General features: G+C 40.5%; 1 protein-coding gene across 6 annotated transcripts in view; it reads left to right on the top strand.

Moving 5' to 3' along the window:
* The window catches only part of APP (amyloid beta precursor protein), a 235,436-nt gene that overhangs the window by 112,934 nt on the left and 104,499 nt on the right, over nucleotides 1-18,003 (top strand). For all 6 annotated transcript variants that reach the window (XM_004588599.4, XM_004588600.4, XM_004588594.4 and 3 more), the window contains exon 6: nucleotides 17,484-17,680. In XM_004588599.4, coding sequence (XP_004588656.1) covers nucleotides 17,484-17,680 — 197 coding nt within the window. The remainder of the gene's footprint in view (nucleotides 1-17,483; nucleotides 17,681-18,003) is intronic.

Here is an 18,003-nt window from a genome sequence, read left to right on the forward strand (position 1 = left end):
TTGTATCTCAATAAGGTATCTGAATTTTGTAATCACCAGACTGTAGGAAAAGAGGAAGAAAAATACAAGTGATTACGATTTCTAACTGGTTTACCAGAAATAGTAATTTTTTTTTTTTGGTTGGAACAGACATCTAATCATTATTGTCCATGTGAAATCCCCAGTTTAAACAAGACTCTCCATTGTCATGAGTATAAATAGCCTGTCTAATTATTATTAGCCTCGGCTTTAAGATCCATGTGTCACCATTTTATGCCAGAACATATTTCCTCTACTTGAGAGCTCAGCAAAGTTCGAAGAATGCTGTTTGTTTAGAAAGGAAGTCACTTATGTAGAAAATAACCCAGAGACACTTAAAACTATTGGCTTTGGGTAAAGGTTAGAGAAGAAAAATCATTTCCAAGTAGGTGCTAACTTTCTTGTTTGCTAGTATTTCCAATGTCCTGGGAATTCATGTGTTCAGTTGCAGATGGCAGGCTTAGAATTTTATCTGTGTGTGCACACAGGTATGCAGTTTCTTCAAAAAGCTTATGAAGACGCTTGTTATGAAAAACCTGTGCATGGATTTTATTTTTTTCACCAGATGATTAAGTATTTTTTGAATGCTATATATTGATGTAGCAATTTTTCTGCTTTGGGAGAGCTATTGGAAGAATCATTTTTAGTTAAGAGTCTAAAATATGTAGTTTTTTAAAATAAATGTCGTTTTCTACTATAACAAAAGCAATAGATCAAGGTGTATGGTATTCAAGTTGTTAATAGTATTTTTATTTCTACTATTATGTGTATCATGCACATTATGCAAATAAATCATTCATAATTGAGTAGATAAAAATTAGTAGTTCTTTCAGCTTTTACATTTTTTTTAACTTCTATCAATTCAGTTTAAAAGGGACACATATTATCAAGTTGCATTATTAGACATTTGAAGGTACAACAGATGGAGGTTCGTGGCCATAATTTATCTGCTATATTCTACAAAATAAGTCTTTGTTTTGTGAATTGCTATAATGAGATATGAATTTAGGCCCTGCCAACGCTTCCAGATCCTCTGAACTGTTTTAGTAAAGTCTAATAAATAATTCTGGACAAGATTTCCTGAAGGATGTTCGCAAGTGTTATACGGTATCTGAATTCTTGTACTTGAAAATGTTTACAAAAGAGCACCATTTTCATTAGAGAAGTAGTAATCACACTATTTGCAAATGATTTGCTATTGTTTATCTCCACAGTAGCATATAATCAAAATTTGCTTTTGCACTTCAGACCATTGTCAACTGTCTGTCAAATCTGGTCTTCCTAAGTGCTGTGGTTCGCAGCCCAACTGGCAGTCCTAGGGGAAGAGCGGTTCCTGTCATTGGCAGCCACACAAGTAGGCATTGGCTTCTCCCCTGAAGTCACTGGCTTCCATGCCAGTAGTCACCGGGCTGATGCTGCTGGACGCTAAGCATGTTAGCACCTCTTCGCTGCCAACCTGCAGAAGGAAAGGGGACTGTTGTACCGGGCTGATAGTTGAACTAATTGTGGAAGATCCTGGGAAATAATAGAATCATCCAAGAGGTTTGCTGGGCAGGAGAGGGAGAAAGATTTGTTAGTAAATAATATAATCTTTGATTAACAAACGTCTTCAAATTTTCAAAATATCCTTTAAAACTAACATAATCTCCCTGAGCCTGTTTCTTTGCCTCTATCACGGAGGGAAATGCAATAACCAGGATTACGATGTTTGCTTTGGGAACTACTAAATAGTGGATATGAAGGCATGTTGACTTATAAAAATGTGTAGGGGACTTGTTTGTCACGCACAGATTGGAACTGTAAGTGGGGGCAGTTTGGAGTGGGGCTGATATTTTCTTAGTCAAAATCTCTCTCCCACCCGTTATCTCCTTCTGTCAAATGTAAAAGCATTCCTTAAGGCTCAGTGACTAATCCCCCACCTCCAGTTTGATAATCATGGCTATTCTAACCTGTTCCTTTTTAATTAGATCTTTTTAAAAAGTGCTAATGACTTTAGAATTACTATACTCAACAGTAAGAGATAATGATTTCTTAACCACTTTTTCCCCTAGATAAAACTGAGAACATTAAAATGAAATTTGATAGTAAATAACTAATGATATCCTCTGTTGTGGATTTAAGTACATAGGAGTCCTATTATCTTAGGGAAACAAAAATGTTAGAATATGTGATTTCTCATGGCTGGAAAATGGCTAGAATATTAATATAAAGTAAGCTTGGTTTTTTGTTTCAACATTTAAGATAGAAATGCAGTGGGTATTCCTATAGCAGTAAAAATCATCCTATTTTCAGTGTGCAGTCAAGAACCTCCAAGTTTTGAAAATAATTTCAAAAGAATTATTATACTTTAAATTCTAACTACTCATAAGTAAGGGAAGATATATCAAACTTTTAATCTTCTCCTGCCTGAAATATGGTATTCATTTGTTTCTGATTGTACATTCTTGAAATGTTAATCAGTTGGCCTCTAGCAGTTTTCAGGAGCATTTTATAGCTGCTATTATTGGACAATTGACGTCAAAGAATCCTAGACATATTAAAAGTGGTAAGGAAGCACTTTGGTTTTATGAAAATGTGTTTACAAGGTGATTACAGGATAGCAGCCTTGCATTTAATGTCATATAATGATGGCAGAACTAATCACCGAGGAAGAGCGTGCTACAGCCAATCACTGTTGCATCTGTAGGTATATAGGTTAGTTGGTTCCAGCTCATGGACAACTCACACAGCACTTATATCTCGACTATTGATAACAAAATAGCAACTTCAACTGGACTCCATTTGCAAAAGTTTTACATGCACGCTGAGCAGCTGACTATATGTGCCCCGTCTTTCTGTCTCAGATACTGTATTTAATATTGTGGCAATGACTGAATGATGGTTTTTGCTTTGCTGTCAGTAATTGGTTGACAGGCAGAGCTCCTTTATCTGTCTAATTATAGTGTCAGGAGAGAGAGGCCCAAGGTGTGGTGACAAGGAGCTGGACCCCAAGCACGGAAGCTAGATTTGGAACTGATGCTCAATATAAGATGCTGGTGTCACAGGTGGAGGTTTGAGCTGCTATCCCACAACTCTGCCGCCTTCTGGACTGTGCATCCTTAGTCTTGGTAACAGAATCTTCAGGACAGAGAACTAGCTTGTCTTCTGTTCCCTTCCTGTAGTTTAGGCAACGTTTTGGCAATTGCTGCAGACCCTTGTTTTTTTATGGGTGTCCCTTCATTTTTCTGCTGTTCTTACTGCCATTTTTCTCTGTAGATTTCTAATCATTCGTTGTATCCCAAGTCACCAGTTACCTCTTCATTTCTCCCAGGCCCGTTCAGTAGATTATTCTATTACTGTTGATGTGCACATCACTTACAGCAGTGTTTTATGCTAGTTTAGCTTCATCTTGCAGGATTATGAGCCTGTGGTCAGCAGCTGGAACAGTATTTAGTAAAGCTGGGATGGCAGACCTTTTTTTCTGCAAAGGATCAGCTGGATATTTAAAACCAATAATATTTTGTCATTCACAACCCATAAAAAAAGAATCAACTTAAAAACTAGCCTGCTGTAGATTTATTGTTTCAAGTACCATTTCCTATTGCCTTGGCAGTGCCAGAACAAATGATTTCTCAGGCTCTATACAACCTCATGTTCACCACTCCTGTAATCAGGAACAGATACTAGTAAATTTTTTTGAAATAACAAACCTCAAGAAAAACATTACATATTAAAAACAAATTATACTTTTACTTTTCCATTTTCAGAACTCAATAGTATTAAAAGAAAAAGGCTACAAGTATAACTTGGAGATGTAGTCTCTTTGCTAGCAAAGTGAAAATAGTTTTAGATCTTACCTTAAGTTATTTCCTAGTGCTTTGTCCATATGAACTGTACGCAGTAAGTCCTCTAAGGTAATTAACATTGCCATCCTATGTTTAAATTGGAAGAAACCAAGTCACAGCAGAGTCAGGAACTTACTCATAGTCACACCAGAACTGGCAACTGGTAACATCACATTCTGGCTTGGTGTTAGCCATCATATCATATACCTTTGTAGGCTCTAGATAACAGGAGTTTATTGTAATGTTATCTTTCCAAGGGTAAAAGAATTCACAAAAGTAGCTTGAGTATTTTACCCTCAAATTCCTGACCACATTTTTATTGCCCTATATAGTCTACATTTGCTTAGACTTAATGCATGGATTCTTAAAATTTTTATGGTACCAACTACAGGTACTTGAAAAAATATTCTTACTATGACAATGAAATGGAGTAGGCTTTTGATAAGAAGAAAAAAGACAGGTTGCTCATGGAAAACCAGCTAAAAATCCCTTTGCAGAACATGCTGCCTATAAATAGTCTGCCTAACCCAAGACTTCAAGAGACAGTAACAGATTGCATTTGTCTTTCCTTTTAGAAAACAATTTAAAGTGCTTTCCTGAGCATGTTGAACCCTCAGAAGGGAGGCCTTGGGCCATGGTCCTTGTGGCCTGAGTAGCGGGGCTTCTTGTCATTTGGGGACAAGTGGATGAGATGAGCAGATGTATGCATCTCCTCCCAGGTGGGGGCAGGGCTAGTGCTATGTGCTGAGAGAGTTTGCTATTGTTCCTTCCCAAACAGAGCCGTGTGTGTGTGTGTGTGTGTGTGTGTGTGTGTGTGTGTGTGTGTGTGTTTTCCTCTGAAGAGCTCAGGGCAGCCCAATGAGGCAGGCAGTTTCTCTTCTATGAAATAGACCCTTTACAAGGTGTTGTCAGCAGAAAGAAAAGGCTGCTGATCCCTTCCTTTGCTATTCTTCTAGAAGGCTATGTATACATTTTATGTGTGTTTCCTCCATAGAATTGTTTAATTCTCAAGGGTATGTTAGAGGACTCCCAGAAGCTAGTTACAGGAAATGCTAAAAAAATCCTCAAAATTGGATATACTCACTGCTACACAGTAAACCAATAACTGAAACAGGGGTGGTAGAGTTTAATTACAATGTGCAGAGCAAGGAGTTGGACAGCTGTCACTCAGTTCCCAGACTTTCCGAGGCATTAAGGGCAGTAAATGTTAGAGGTCTCAATGCAGGTGAACAGTGTGTGATCATCTGTTGTGCAGGGCCCAGGTTAGTATCTGGAGCTCGTGGTCTTGCTTGGATTGGTCACTGATGGGTCAATGTGTTTTTGTGAAAATGCAGTAATGGCAAAGTAGGCTCAAGCTCATCTGAGGTCTACAAGTAGATGGGTGAATACCCTGCTTGGTCAGGTTGGGAAGTGGCTTCAGAATGTCTCAAAATAGAGTCCCGTGGTAGGGTGTTAGCCATGGATGTTATCTTTGACTTCTGAATCTTGTATTTATTTGTCCTGAGGGCCAGCCTGACCCTTGTGTCACTCCCTTAACTTAGTAAGTGAATGTTTAGGATGCAGTTGACTTGTAATCACCACAATGAGGACAGAGCAGCTTTAAGCTAAGGACAAAGACTAGGGTCTAATAGGGTAAAGGCGTTAGGGATAGGACTGGGTTGTATGTAGATCTTTTCAGATCTTCTTTGCCTGCTGCCTGGTTTAGAAATGACGGTGGTTCTCCCCACACCAGTCTTGCCCACTTGATTTGCTGCTCTACTTTTCTCTCTAACACTCTAGCATTACCTAGTGATGTGCTGATAGAGCATCTTTGGTTGGATTCCTTCTAACTTCCTATTCTTGTAGAATTAAAATTCCAAGAGGGGAAGAGTGGCTTGGTTTTATTCCCTGTAGCATACTCATAGTTTGCAAGAGACCTTGGAACCTACCTACTATGTTCTCAAATGTTTACCAAAAAGCTGCAGGTTCTATTTATTCCCAGCTCTCATGGATCAGGCGTACCCAACAGCTAAGTCTTTGGATGAGGAAAGCTTGCTCATTGTAAGTTGTCTGGCATAGCATCTGAGTAACAGAGATTGTGTTTCATATCACACATTTAAAATGATTCTGAGGCTTTTCATCACCATAGGTGCTTCTGTTTTATCCTTGTTGCTTCATAAAGCTGTCATGACAATAATCTGCTTTTGATTATGTATCACTTGCCTCCAAGATAGTCTTTTAAAAACCAATTTAGCCTTTCACTATAATTATATTCTAAATTTAAAAGCCCTGCCGGAGTGTCATTTTTTCTCTTTCAATGTATTTTTTGTCATCCTGAAATATTTTACTGTAAAGTTCAGATGGTGAACATACCAAATGTTCTGTCTCTTAAATCTAACAACCCTTTTCTGTTGAGCCCAAATGACACCATCCCACACCTAAAATTGACAGTAGTTTGTTAGTGTCAAATTGTCTCCAAGTCCCATAAACCTCTTTTGTTTTATGGCTCAAGTGCGGCTCAGCAGCCGCCCAGCATCGCAGTCCTATTTCTTACCATTCAGAAGAGCACTGTTTGAAGAAACTATACCAATCATCCTATAAACTGCCCAGTCCTTGGATTTGTGTTATCAAGTTCTGGGGATATGTCGATTGTTTCTCTATTACTGAAATTTTCTTCCTGCCATGCATGTGTGCTGAGGTAACAGGGATAGGAGATTGTTTTTCCAAATATTCACTGCTAGCTTATATGAGCGCTCGGTTTTCATACTTCTCTTGTTTCTTTGCTTGTTTCAATCTTACATTTTAGAAGTTCACAAAAGTAAACAGCCAGAGTTACAAGCATATATTACCAAACATTGATTTTATGTAGAGCTATCATTTTTATCGTCTTCCTTAAATTGTCTTCCAGTCCTAACCTAGTTTAGTGAATATAGTTCATTTTATTCTTAAAATTGCCAGGAATCTTCATAGCAGATAAATGTGTAAGATCAATACTGGACTCTTAACATAATAATATTGTGCTCTGTAGTACAAAATGTCTTGAAAATAAAATTTGCAACGTGGATATTTTTGTTGCAGACAGTTAAAGAATTTTGTAATCCTTCTTTGAGAGCTTTCCTAGGAGTGCCTACCATTTGATATTTATGTTTTATAATAAAGAAGTCAAGCTATGAATGAAATCATTGTAGAATACATCCATTCTGGTGTTCTAGAAGAATTCAGTGCTGTTCAGCCCTGATGCCATTCATTCATTCATTCATTCATTCATTCAGCATTTGTTTTTCCAGCATGTACTCTGTGAAAATCAGTGTTTCCAAACCGCATGCCTGTGTTGTTTGCTTTATTTGCCTCTTGGGCACATATAGTTGGTCAGGGGCCATTGTGAATGCTTTACAAATCTTACAGGGTACCCCATTTTTTCCTCCTGATACCTCCATGGAAGGACCTGCTCTGAATTTCAGATTTTACAGATTAGACTACAAAGGAAGGAAATGTTAACAGATCTTGCTGAAAATCACAGAACTGGGATTTAAATTCAGGAAATTTAGGGCTGGCATTGTGGTGTAGCAGGAAAAGCCACCTCCTGTCTTGCCAGCATCCTATACGGGCACTGGTTCATGTTTGGGCAGCTCCACTTAAAGTCACCTTCATGCTAATGACCTTGGGGAGCAGTGGAAGATGGTCCAAGTATTCGATCTTCTGCCACCAACACAGGAAACTCAAACGAAGTTCCTGGATCCTGACTTTGGCTTGACCCAGCGCTGGCCCTCGTGGCCATCTGGGGAGTGAAACATGGTGGCAGATCTCTCTGTGTCTCCTGCCTCTGTAACTCTTTCAAATAAATAAGTAGCATGAAAAGGAGCCCGGCCCCAGAGTTCACACTTTACCCATGCTTTGTGCTATAGAAGCCCTGTTCTGTTAGAAGCACAAACAGAGATAATATTGGTTGGTCCCTACTCTCCCGTTTCAGAATGTGGGTATGCTGGAGCCCAGGAAGCCTTTCAACTTGTTTTATTTTATCTCTTTTGTTCCATATCAGAACACAGTATGTCATGATCTTACCACAGCCAACCACTGTGCAAGACTGGAGAACCTTTTCTCTGCCAAGGGCCATTGGGATTCTTTTACCATCATTCATGGGCTATACAAAATTACCAGCTCAAAAATTAGCCTGCTGTAGACTGATTGAATTTTGAATCTTGCCTGCAATTGCCTTGGCAGAGCCAGACGGAGTGATTTTGTGGGTCTGCTGATGGTCCGCTGGCCAGACATCCCCCACTTCTCTCTAGGGTCTTATCTGTGTCAGGAGTCAGCAATCTTTTGTCAAGGGCCAGAAAATGAAATACATTAGGCATTGTAGCCCACATACAGTCCCTCACAGACTTTCGTTTTCCATTTACAACTTCTGAGAATGCAAGCCTGCCCTTTCATCACAGGATGTGCAAGAAAAAGTCAGGAGCCACAGTATGTATGGCCCAACTCCATGCTATCAATTATTCCTCAAGCCTGCTTTGTGTCCTTGTTCAGTCATTCCCTGTCAGGGTTCAGGGCTCCCTTTCCTCCTGTTACAGGGTTTTGCACATGCTCTACCTACTGTACTTGGTGAAGCACAGACTTGAACTCCCAGACTTGACTAACTTCTGGTCCCTCTTTAGGCATCCTTTCTTCATGTTTAACTCACTAGATCTCAGGCATGGTCAGTTCTCTTTGAGGTTTCCTAGCCTTTTATGATTTCACCCCGGTAGTTAGATGGACAGTGACATCATTGCCCATCCCTGTGCCTGTTAAGGAGTCATGAGCTGCTGCACTGCCATACTGCCGCTTACCAGTATATCCCAAGCTCCAAGCAGAGTCTGACCTCTCAGCTTGCATTCCACCAGCAGCGTCATCCTCAGAAATACCATTATCATAGAGTCATTCCCGTTATATATGCTGCATATGGCCTTGCTGCATCACACCAGACCTAGCTGTCTCCCCCACTTTAACTTGAACTTCTCCTTAATCCTTCTGACTCTGTGCTGATGCTTTCTGTCATGTGTTCAGCCTGTCTCCCTGAGAGCATCTTTGTACTTGCGCCTGCATTATGCAGCCACCTTCTCCCCTTGTTTTTTGCATGCCCAGCTCTCAGTACTCTGTGTCTTGGTCCCCATAACTTTCTGAGGACCCTTCCTTGGCCATCTGACCAGAAATGCTTCCTCGGTCCGTCACTCTCAGCACATTAGCGCTATTTCCTTCCTTTCATTCTTTTTAATATCTTTTGAAATGTGATCGCTTGGTAGCTTTACTTTTCTTTGGAAAAGCAGAGACAGATGGAGACAGATCTTCCTTCTGCTGGCTCACTCGTGTAATGCTCATAATGGCTGGAACTGGGCCAGACCAAAGCCAGAGGCCCACAGTTCAATCCTTACCACTCATGTGGGTGGCAGGGACCCAAGTCCTGGAGCCTTTATCTGCTGAATCCTAGGACGTAATTAGCAAGAAGCTGCAGTCAGAAGTAGAGAAGTAGAGCCAGGACTTGAACCCATGTGCTCCGGTCTGAATCTTAACTGCTATTCAAAATTGCTTCTCTTCCTCCTTTTCTTACTTCTCTGCTCACAGTTTGCATTTCCCACTCAGATATATTTTCCAAGAAAGCTAGAGCTTAACTTTGCGCTGCTTACTCTTATGCACCAAGTTCCTGCAGTAGTACTCAGCACTTTGTGCAAAAGAAAAAGAAAAAAAAAAAAAAACACATTCAACAAATTCAAACTATCCACTGAATGGCACATGGCATAGAAAAGCAAATTAATGGAAAGGTTCTGTGGTTGGATGTGTTAGTAGTGTTTTGACCATATTATCAATTTGTACATATCACTTTCTAATTGTGCCTGTTCCAAACAAAAAATAGAATACCTGCATGTCTCACTGTTCAAAACCTTGGTGTGCGTTGAAAATTTTGTTGTAGTTGCACTTCTTTATTATACCCGATTGTGCATGACACGGGTTTTATCCCTCATTGCCACACCCATTTTTCACATCCCAACAGCTCAGTCATCCCTGGCTCATCAGAAATGCTTTTCCATGGACTTTATGAAGCATTTAATATGTAATTCACCTGTTTCCCATAAGCTGTGAAGGAAAATTCTCTGGCCTACAGTAGGCATGCGTAAAGTTTCTAAGAATAATGAATGATACTGCCTCATTTTGGCTTAAGGTTGTGAGCTGCAGCTCACCCTTAATTGCTGATATTATCCTGGTGTTGTCAACAGTGTCGCTTCCAGGTCTGGAACAGACATCTGAACCCTCTGTCCGACATGCCTGTGGCTGAAAGCCCCAGAGCAGTCATTGATAAGCATCCGGGGCTGTGACAGTGATATGAAGATCCCTGTCATGTCTTTTTTACATAACCACAATTACACTTGCCAGACAATGTACCCTGATGTTCCTTAACTCACAATTGACCCGGAACCTGGCTGTTGCCATTCTAGATTTGAGCAAAGGCAACAAGGTGAAGAAATATAGGTGCTGTGCTACTGATTATGAAGTTTTTCATGTAGAAAATAAGAGACTGTTATGCTGAGTGAAATAAGCAAGTCCCGAAAGACAAATGTGTATGTTCTCTGATATGGGGTAGTTAATATCAGTTAAAAGAAAACACAATATATAACAATGAAACTGACATCTTACAATTCAATTATTGTTTATATTCCTTTTCTAAATTCCTGTGGAAAAGGGACGTTTCTACTTTTTATTAGTTGAACTTTATGGTTAGTGGTGCATTAAACCTGGGGTTATCAATGAAATGGAAAGTGTTTTATTGGAAAAATTATAGGTTATTGAGGGAGGAAGGGAAGTATGGTTGTCTTCTTAGAATTGTGTCTGAAAAACATGAAATTGGTTCTCTTTATATTAATAAAAATTGGAAGAAAAAGTTTTCCAAGAGGCCTTTTCTAGAAGTAAAAGCAGGTATCCTTTGGTGATTCAGAAAGTGTCAAAAGTGCCTTGTCAAGGCAGGCAGGCAGGGAAGGAGCTTCTGCTTGCACATTCGAGCGCTGGTGGTGGGGTTGGGGGAGTGATGCATTCGGAACAGAGTTGCATAGCACAAAGATGCTGTCTCTGTGGTGCTTGTGCCTTTTTCAGGGAAGAAAATGGCTTGCCCAGTTTCCAGAGTTTTCTTTAATTAAAAAAATGGATGACATCCTTCCTTAAAATGATATCATCAAGACAATTAGCTGCAGGGGTCCCCACAAACCAGGGGTATAATCTTGGTCATGGTGCACGTCCTGAGACTTTGGGTTGTACTAAACTCAACCTGTACTACGCTTAGCCCTTGGTGTGAGAGTAATTTGAAAAGTTTATGGGAAGTGGAATTCAAAGATGAGTTTATTTTGATAGGAAGAAATTCTGAACCCTGCCTAGTGTTTCCCTAATATATATTTCCTGTGAACTTTTTAAACACCTCTCATTTAACATTTACTTTATAAGCTAGGAGCATAACATCAATCACTAAAAGTAGCAATACTGTAGCATTGACCATCATCAAGGTTACTGAAGACTAAAGAATTATTTCTTTCTGGAATTTTACACTGACTATTTTGTAGCCATGGTTGACCACAGGTAACTGAAAACGTAGAAAATAAAGCCACAGAAAGGGGAGACTGCTATTTAGTAAAACATGGAAAAATGCTAGGAATTTGTAGGGTCAGTATATATGACCATAACTAGTTTGTCATAATGTGTTCCTTATGCAGCTGGTATTTGGGGTGGAGCAATGTTTTTTTCAAAGTCGGACCTTGAACATACAGCTTGACCAGCTATAAAGCTTTTAGTCTGGACGTGTGTGTGTGTGTGTGTGTGTGTGTGTGTGTGTGTGAGAGAGAGAGAGAGAGAGAGAGAGAGAGAGAGAGAGAGAGAGAGGGAGAGAGAGGGAGGGAGGGAGGGAGGGAAAGGGGAGAGAGAGAGAGAGAGAGAAGGAAACGGACATTAGCTTCGCAGAATGTCTCCCTGTTAAACCTTGATCTACCCCTGCCCTTGTAGACTTCCCCCTGGCGGCTGAGGACGTTTTGTGGGATGATTTGCTGGCTTTCACTCTTGCCTCATCACTGTGGTAGTTAACTCTCAGGATTGTTCTCACTCACATAACCTTGGGAATGAGAACTTTCCCTCTGCCATTTCCTCTCTTTTGTTTGTCCTACAGCAGGAAGAAAGAGAAAAATGAGAGACTTTGAAATAATAAACAGAGGTTATTCAAAACTTCATTTAATTTTTTTAAAAAGACTTAGTTGTTTTAATACAGCTTTAAGTTCACAGCAGAGAAGTGGGCAGGGAGCACAGATGTTTTCCAAGTATCCCTGTCTTATCCTGAAATATACAGCCGGCCCCAAATCTACATACCCATAACCTCCAGGTTGTACTTGAGTTCCATGGGAGGAAACCTGCACATTGACATATTGTTATCACCCAGGCTCCCTTGCTTGTATGAGGGCTCACTATTGGGGTTGTATATTCTGTGGGTTTGGGCAGCTGGTGTCAACCAAGGTCACACTGTTACAGTATCATGTAGACTAATTTACTGTTTGCTGTATCCCTGTGTTCCAGTTCCTCAGCCCCTCCTCCCAGCAGCTCCCTCACAGCCACTGGCCATTTTATTGTCTCCCTTATTTTGCTCTTTCTAAGATATCATGTGTCTTTTTTGGGAGAATACAACTGGTGAATTGTTTTTGCATGACTTCAATAAAAAAGGATTAAAATTGGTATGTGAATTAGAATTTTTGACTACCTCAAAGAACTGTTAGGAGGAAACAAAATGGAATTATATCCAGGTCAATCTTTACTTAGAAATAGAAGATGGGCCCAGCGCAGTGACCTAGTGTCTAAAGTCCTCGACTTGTACATGCCGGGATCCTATATAGGTGCTGGTTCTGAGCCCGGCTCTAGTCCTGGCAGCTCCACTTCCCACCCAGCTCCCTATTTGTTGCCTGGAAAAGCATTTAAAGATGGCCCAAAGCGTTGGGACCCTGCATCCATGTGGGAGACCCAGAAGAACTCCTGGCTCCTGGCTTCGGATCGGTGCGCACCAGCCCGTTGCGGCCTGTTGCGGCCACTTAGGGAGTGAAGCATCAGACAGAAGATCTTCCTCTCTGTCTCTCCTCCTCTCTGTATTTACCCGACTTTGCAATAAAAACAAACAAATCTTAAAAAAGAAATAGAAGGAATGTTATCTTTGTGATGCAGTTTATCCTTCAGCAATATTAAAATCTTCAGGCTGACACACTGAATAATATCATAGTGATTTATTCCCTCAAAAGAATATCTCTTTGACCTTATTAAATGAGGAGACTCTTGAGGTGGCCAGTGTTCACAGATAGGCCCCTCATTCTATACAGGTGCATCTGATTGTATTGATATTTCACCCTATCACCAAGTGTTTGTTTCACTGAGTTGTTTTTGATTCTTTCAAAAGGAAATTAATTCTTATTGCTCAGCTTCACACTTCCATAAGCTGTTTTCCCCTTGAGCTTTTTCTCTTATTATTACATGTGATTAGGTTTTCAAAACTAGCTCATTTCAATCAGATCACAGAAAGCTATCTTGTATTTGAGGAGATAGTGGAAAAGTAATTATTTGCCCTCATCTTGTTTCCTGCTACTCATGAAAACCATAATTAGATGTAATGTTGGCACAGGTGACGTTGCTGGGGAAGATAACCATCCTACAAACACAACTACATCCAGCTGCTTGAAGTATTACCCAAACAGATAATTGAATTCATGGACATCTAAATTTCATTCCAGAAATCAAAGCTATGGTAATGAGGACTGGACCTTGGTTCTCTTAGGCCAAGTAATTCAATTTCTGTTCCTCGTTACTATGCCATTAAATTATTCAGGCAGCTGCTTGCATGGGTTATAGGCACATAATTCACTCTTCATGGCTAGACACATACCAGAATGCAGATCACTTTAAACAGCTCTTTTGCTAAGCATGTGTTCTGTTTGGATTTCAAGAGTAACATTGAAGTCATAACAGAAAAGCTTTGGGAGGCACCTGATGTTCCCAAATGGCACCGGGCTGTGCCATTCCACTTCGCGACAGAATTCTCTTGGTTTTTTTTTTTTAAGATTTATTCATTTTTTTATTGCAAAGTCAGCTATACAGAAAGGAGGAGAGACAGAGAGGAAGATCTTCTGTCCGGTGATTCACTCCCCAAGTGACCGCAACAGGCCGGTGCTGCACCGATCCGAAGCCGGGAACCAGGAGCCTCTTCCGGGTCTCCCACGCGGGTGCAGGGTCCCAACGCTTTGGGCCGTCCTCGACTGCTTTCCCAGGCCACATACCCCTGCATCATCTCCCTCCAGTCCTGGTTATGATTACATGCACAGTTGATTGTTCCGGGAGAATACTAGCTTGATTTCATCTTTCTGACTTTTTTGAATTGCCACTTACACAGACAGACCTGAGTAGCACACTGTGCTAGTGGTTTAATTGCATGAAGAAGAGGCCTCAGACACAATACATTAGCTGATGACATGTTTGGGTCATGTTTATTTTATTCAGTAGGAGTTCATCTTTGGGCTTCCACAGGAGAATTCAGAGAATATGTTTTGGATAAAATATGAGGCTTCTGAGCAACTGTTACGTTTTGAAATGTTGCTTCAAAAAGTACTCTTTTATGCATAAATTCGGGCAGTCAAAAAATCCGTTTATTCCATTTATCTCTGAGCAAATGAAAGCTTGTTCTCTGTCAATGCCAAATTTTCTTTTCATCTTCTCACCTGTTTCTTCATGGTGTTGTGGAAATGTTAAGTTACCTAGCTAGGGTCTTCTCTTGTGTTAGCAGGAGTGGTAACATGTGAATGTGTCTGTCAGCTTAGTAAATTTCTGTTTATTTGTTGCCTAAGACTTCAGATATGTTTAGATTGTGTTCATTTGTCCTTGCATTATGTTTAGTCAAACTTGAGAATTGTGTTCCACTTCCATGGGTGAGTCGTATTCACATCTGTAGAACTTTCATCCTGTGTTTTCATCATATGTAATCACAAATAGGTGATCTGTGGGGCCCATACACATCTTTTAAAAGCTCTTTCATTTTTGGGGAGACCATCTCTGATCTGAAGGCAGAGCTGGCAGAATATCATTCCGATCAATTAAAAGCCACAACACAACATCAACAACAATTTACAGGATGGAATTATTTGAAATGGTATTGAGTGACCAACATGTTAAAAAATGCAAGTTTTTAACCACATCCTGTGACTACTTCATTGACATTTCAATTTTAGTTTGTATACAATCGGCTTCTATACACCTTAAAATGACTATAGGGTACTATTCAGCTGTCTTGTGTCTATTTTCATTTTAGTATTTAGTAGTTTATAGCATTGAAGCATAATTTTGCTGAACTTGGCAGATTTATCTGGACAATAAGATGCTGGACTCTATGCTTGGTATGTGCTTGCAATGAAAGAATCTTGACTGAATTTGAACTGTAATACTGCAAAAAGGTGGAGGAATCTACCATAGGGGGAGGGTATGCGGAGGAGTTAGGGGAAATCCCAGAGCCTATGAAACTGTGTCACATAATGCAATGTAATTAATAAAAAAAACTCTTTAAATTATGTTTATGATGAACATAAGGCACAGTGATTAAGTACCACACCGCTTCATATGCCCATATCCCATATTAGAATTCCTCTTGTTTACTCTGTTTCCAGTCTGACTTTCTGCGAATGCACACCTGTGAGTCAGCAAGTGATGGCCTAAATGAATGAGTGCCTACCACCCACATGGGAGATGGACTCTGATAGAGTTCTGAGATCCTGTTGTGGACTACCTCAGTTCTGGCCTTTGCAGACATTTGGGGAGGGAACCAGGAGATGAAAGATTCTCTCTCATTCATTCATTCATTCATTCCTTCTCTCTCCCCCTCTCCCTCTCTCCCTCTCCCTCCCCCTCCTCCTTCCCTCCCTCCCTCTCCTGCCTATAAAATAAGTACAGATAAGTATAAATGTTTCTAAGAAACATATCCACAGTTAACTCACATGCTGCTTTCTTATTTTTATGCATGTTTTGCTTTTTTGTGATCATAAAAATTGTTGCTAGCTCTTCTGTCAGTCTTTGATTTTTGAAAACTATTCAACTATTGTGAGCCATATCCATGTATCACCCTTGACCTTGGATGAAATCACAGTGCTCTCCTTTGTAACATGTTTGAAGTCTCTTTCCCTATGAGTCTGTATACAGTCTAGTCATTCCAAGGCTACCCATCGTAGCTGGCAAAATGCCCCAGAATTCTCTCATTTTCCCCATATCAAGCCTCTCTGTATTTGCCAGAGTCCATTCCCAGTAGAGTTCACCTCTGCTTTCTCTGTTTCCTGAGGATGTGCAGCTCTCAGAACAGTTACCATGGTACTGTTTCTCCACTGGGCCTGTGGCACCTGTTGTGGTCCAAAGAAATCTTCTACTGCATCTAGCTGTTTCTCCAGTGTGGCTTTCATGAGCTGGTCAAGAACACCACATTCTCCTGCCTTGTCCAGGTGTTCGATGGCATTTCAGCGTTTAATTCTTAGATTCCCATTTTTCTTCTTCCATGTGCTTTACCCTGGCAGGGATGTGATTTGCACAAGGAATTCCTAGTAGGCTTTTAAACCTTTTGTCCCAGACGTGTCCTTTTGCCACACAGATTTGCTGACTTACTATTCACTGTCATGCATCAGCAAATAAATGTTCTAGGCCATCAGTGTTATTTCTAATCATCAGCCCAGTTTTACTGTGGTCACCTGCCATCATTCTCAACATGGTGTGTTTCAGTGGTTCCTAAGGAATTGTCCCCTGACCACCTGCAAGCAAATTCTCCAGCCCCATACCAGACCCACTGAATCAGAAACTCAAAGTGAGTTGGGTTTCAGTGAGCCTTCCTAGTGATTTTAATACTCACTGAGTACTGCTGAAATGTCCAACAGTCTGCAAACATAATTAGCAAGGCAGGGAGATCAGTGAAATCACTTTGTAGGTATGTCTGACCATGAGATATTGTGGAGTTCCTCCTAAAACCCTCTGTGCTCCCTGTGTTCATTCGTTTCTCCTCTTAAACCCCTGGTAAATATTGATCTTTTCTTTGTCTCCGTTAATTTACTTTTTCCAAAATATGTGGTTAGAATCCTGACATTCTCCCTTTTGCAACCACATCAAGTAAAAAGAGCTGTGCTCAAGAGTGGAAAACTTGTAGACCTACTGGGTGATAATTCATGCTTAGGGCTTCATGCTTGTGTCTGTACATGTGTGTGTGTGTGTGTACGTGTGTGTGTGTGTGTGTGTGTGTTTAAGATTTGTTTATTTCTTGGAAAGGCTGAGTTAGAAAGAGAACCAGGGATCTCCTCTCAGCTGGCCACAACAGCCAGCATTGGGCCAGAACCCAGGAGCTTCTTCTGGGTCTTCCATATAGCAGCAAGGGCCCAAGCACTTGGGCCATCTTTTACTCTCTTGCCAGATTGAGAAATAGGTTGGCATTAGAACAGCCAGGAAGTGAGCCAGTGCCATGTGGGGTGATAGAGTGGCATTCTATGACCAGCTCCTGTGTGTGTTCTCTTTGTCACATTCCCTCTCAGATTACATAGTGATTCATTCATGATTTTTTCCCCTTCTAAAAATGAGTTTGGCGGTTGTTTCTATTTTTTCTTGTAGTGAAGACAAAGTAGTAGAGGTGGCAGAGGAGGAAGAAGTGGCTGATGCTGAGGAAGAAGGCAATGATGATGAGGATGTTGAGGATGATGAGGAGGTGGAGGAAGAAGCTGAGGAACCCTACGAAGAAGCCACAGAGAGGACCACCAGCATCGCCACAACCACCACCACGACCGAGTCTGTGGAAGAGGTGGTTCGAGGTAATACACCATTTGCTTGGAGTTTTGTCTTGTTTTGTTTTAACTTACTGTGGCAAAGAAAGCATGATACCAGGGTTTGGAATTGTGTCATTCTTCCCCCACTGCTTTCCCCATCAACAATGAAATTTTTTTATCAAAATGACAAAGCTGTTTATGCTAACAGAATTATTTTGGCTTAGTAGGCAGTCCAGTGGTTAATACCAATTAATATGAACTATTTATTTTGTTGTTTTTTTTTCCTCTTGTGCCTCATACATACCACTCAGAAAATTCAAAATGAGTGTCCAAGACTCCACCTAGCCACCTTTGGTCTTATTTGATAA

The sequence above is a fragment of the Ochotona princeps genome, chromosome 3, assembly GCF_030435755.1.
Source record: "Ochotona princeps isolate mOchPri1 chromosome 3, mOchPri1.hap1, whole genome shotgun sequence".
In the NCBI taxonomy this organism is placed as follows: domain Eukaryota; kingdom Metazoa; phylum Chordata; class Mammalia; order Lagomorpha; family Ochotonidae; genus Ochotona; species Ochotona princeps.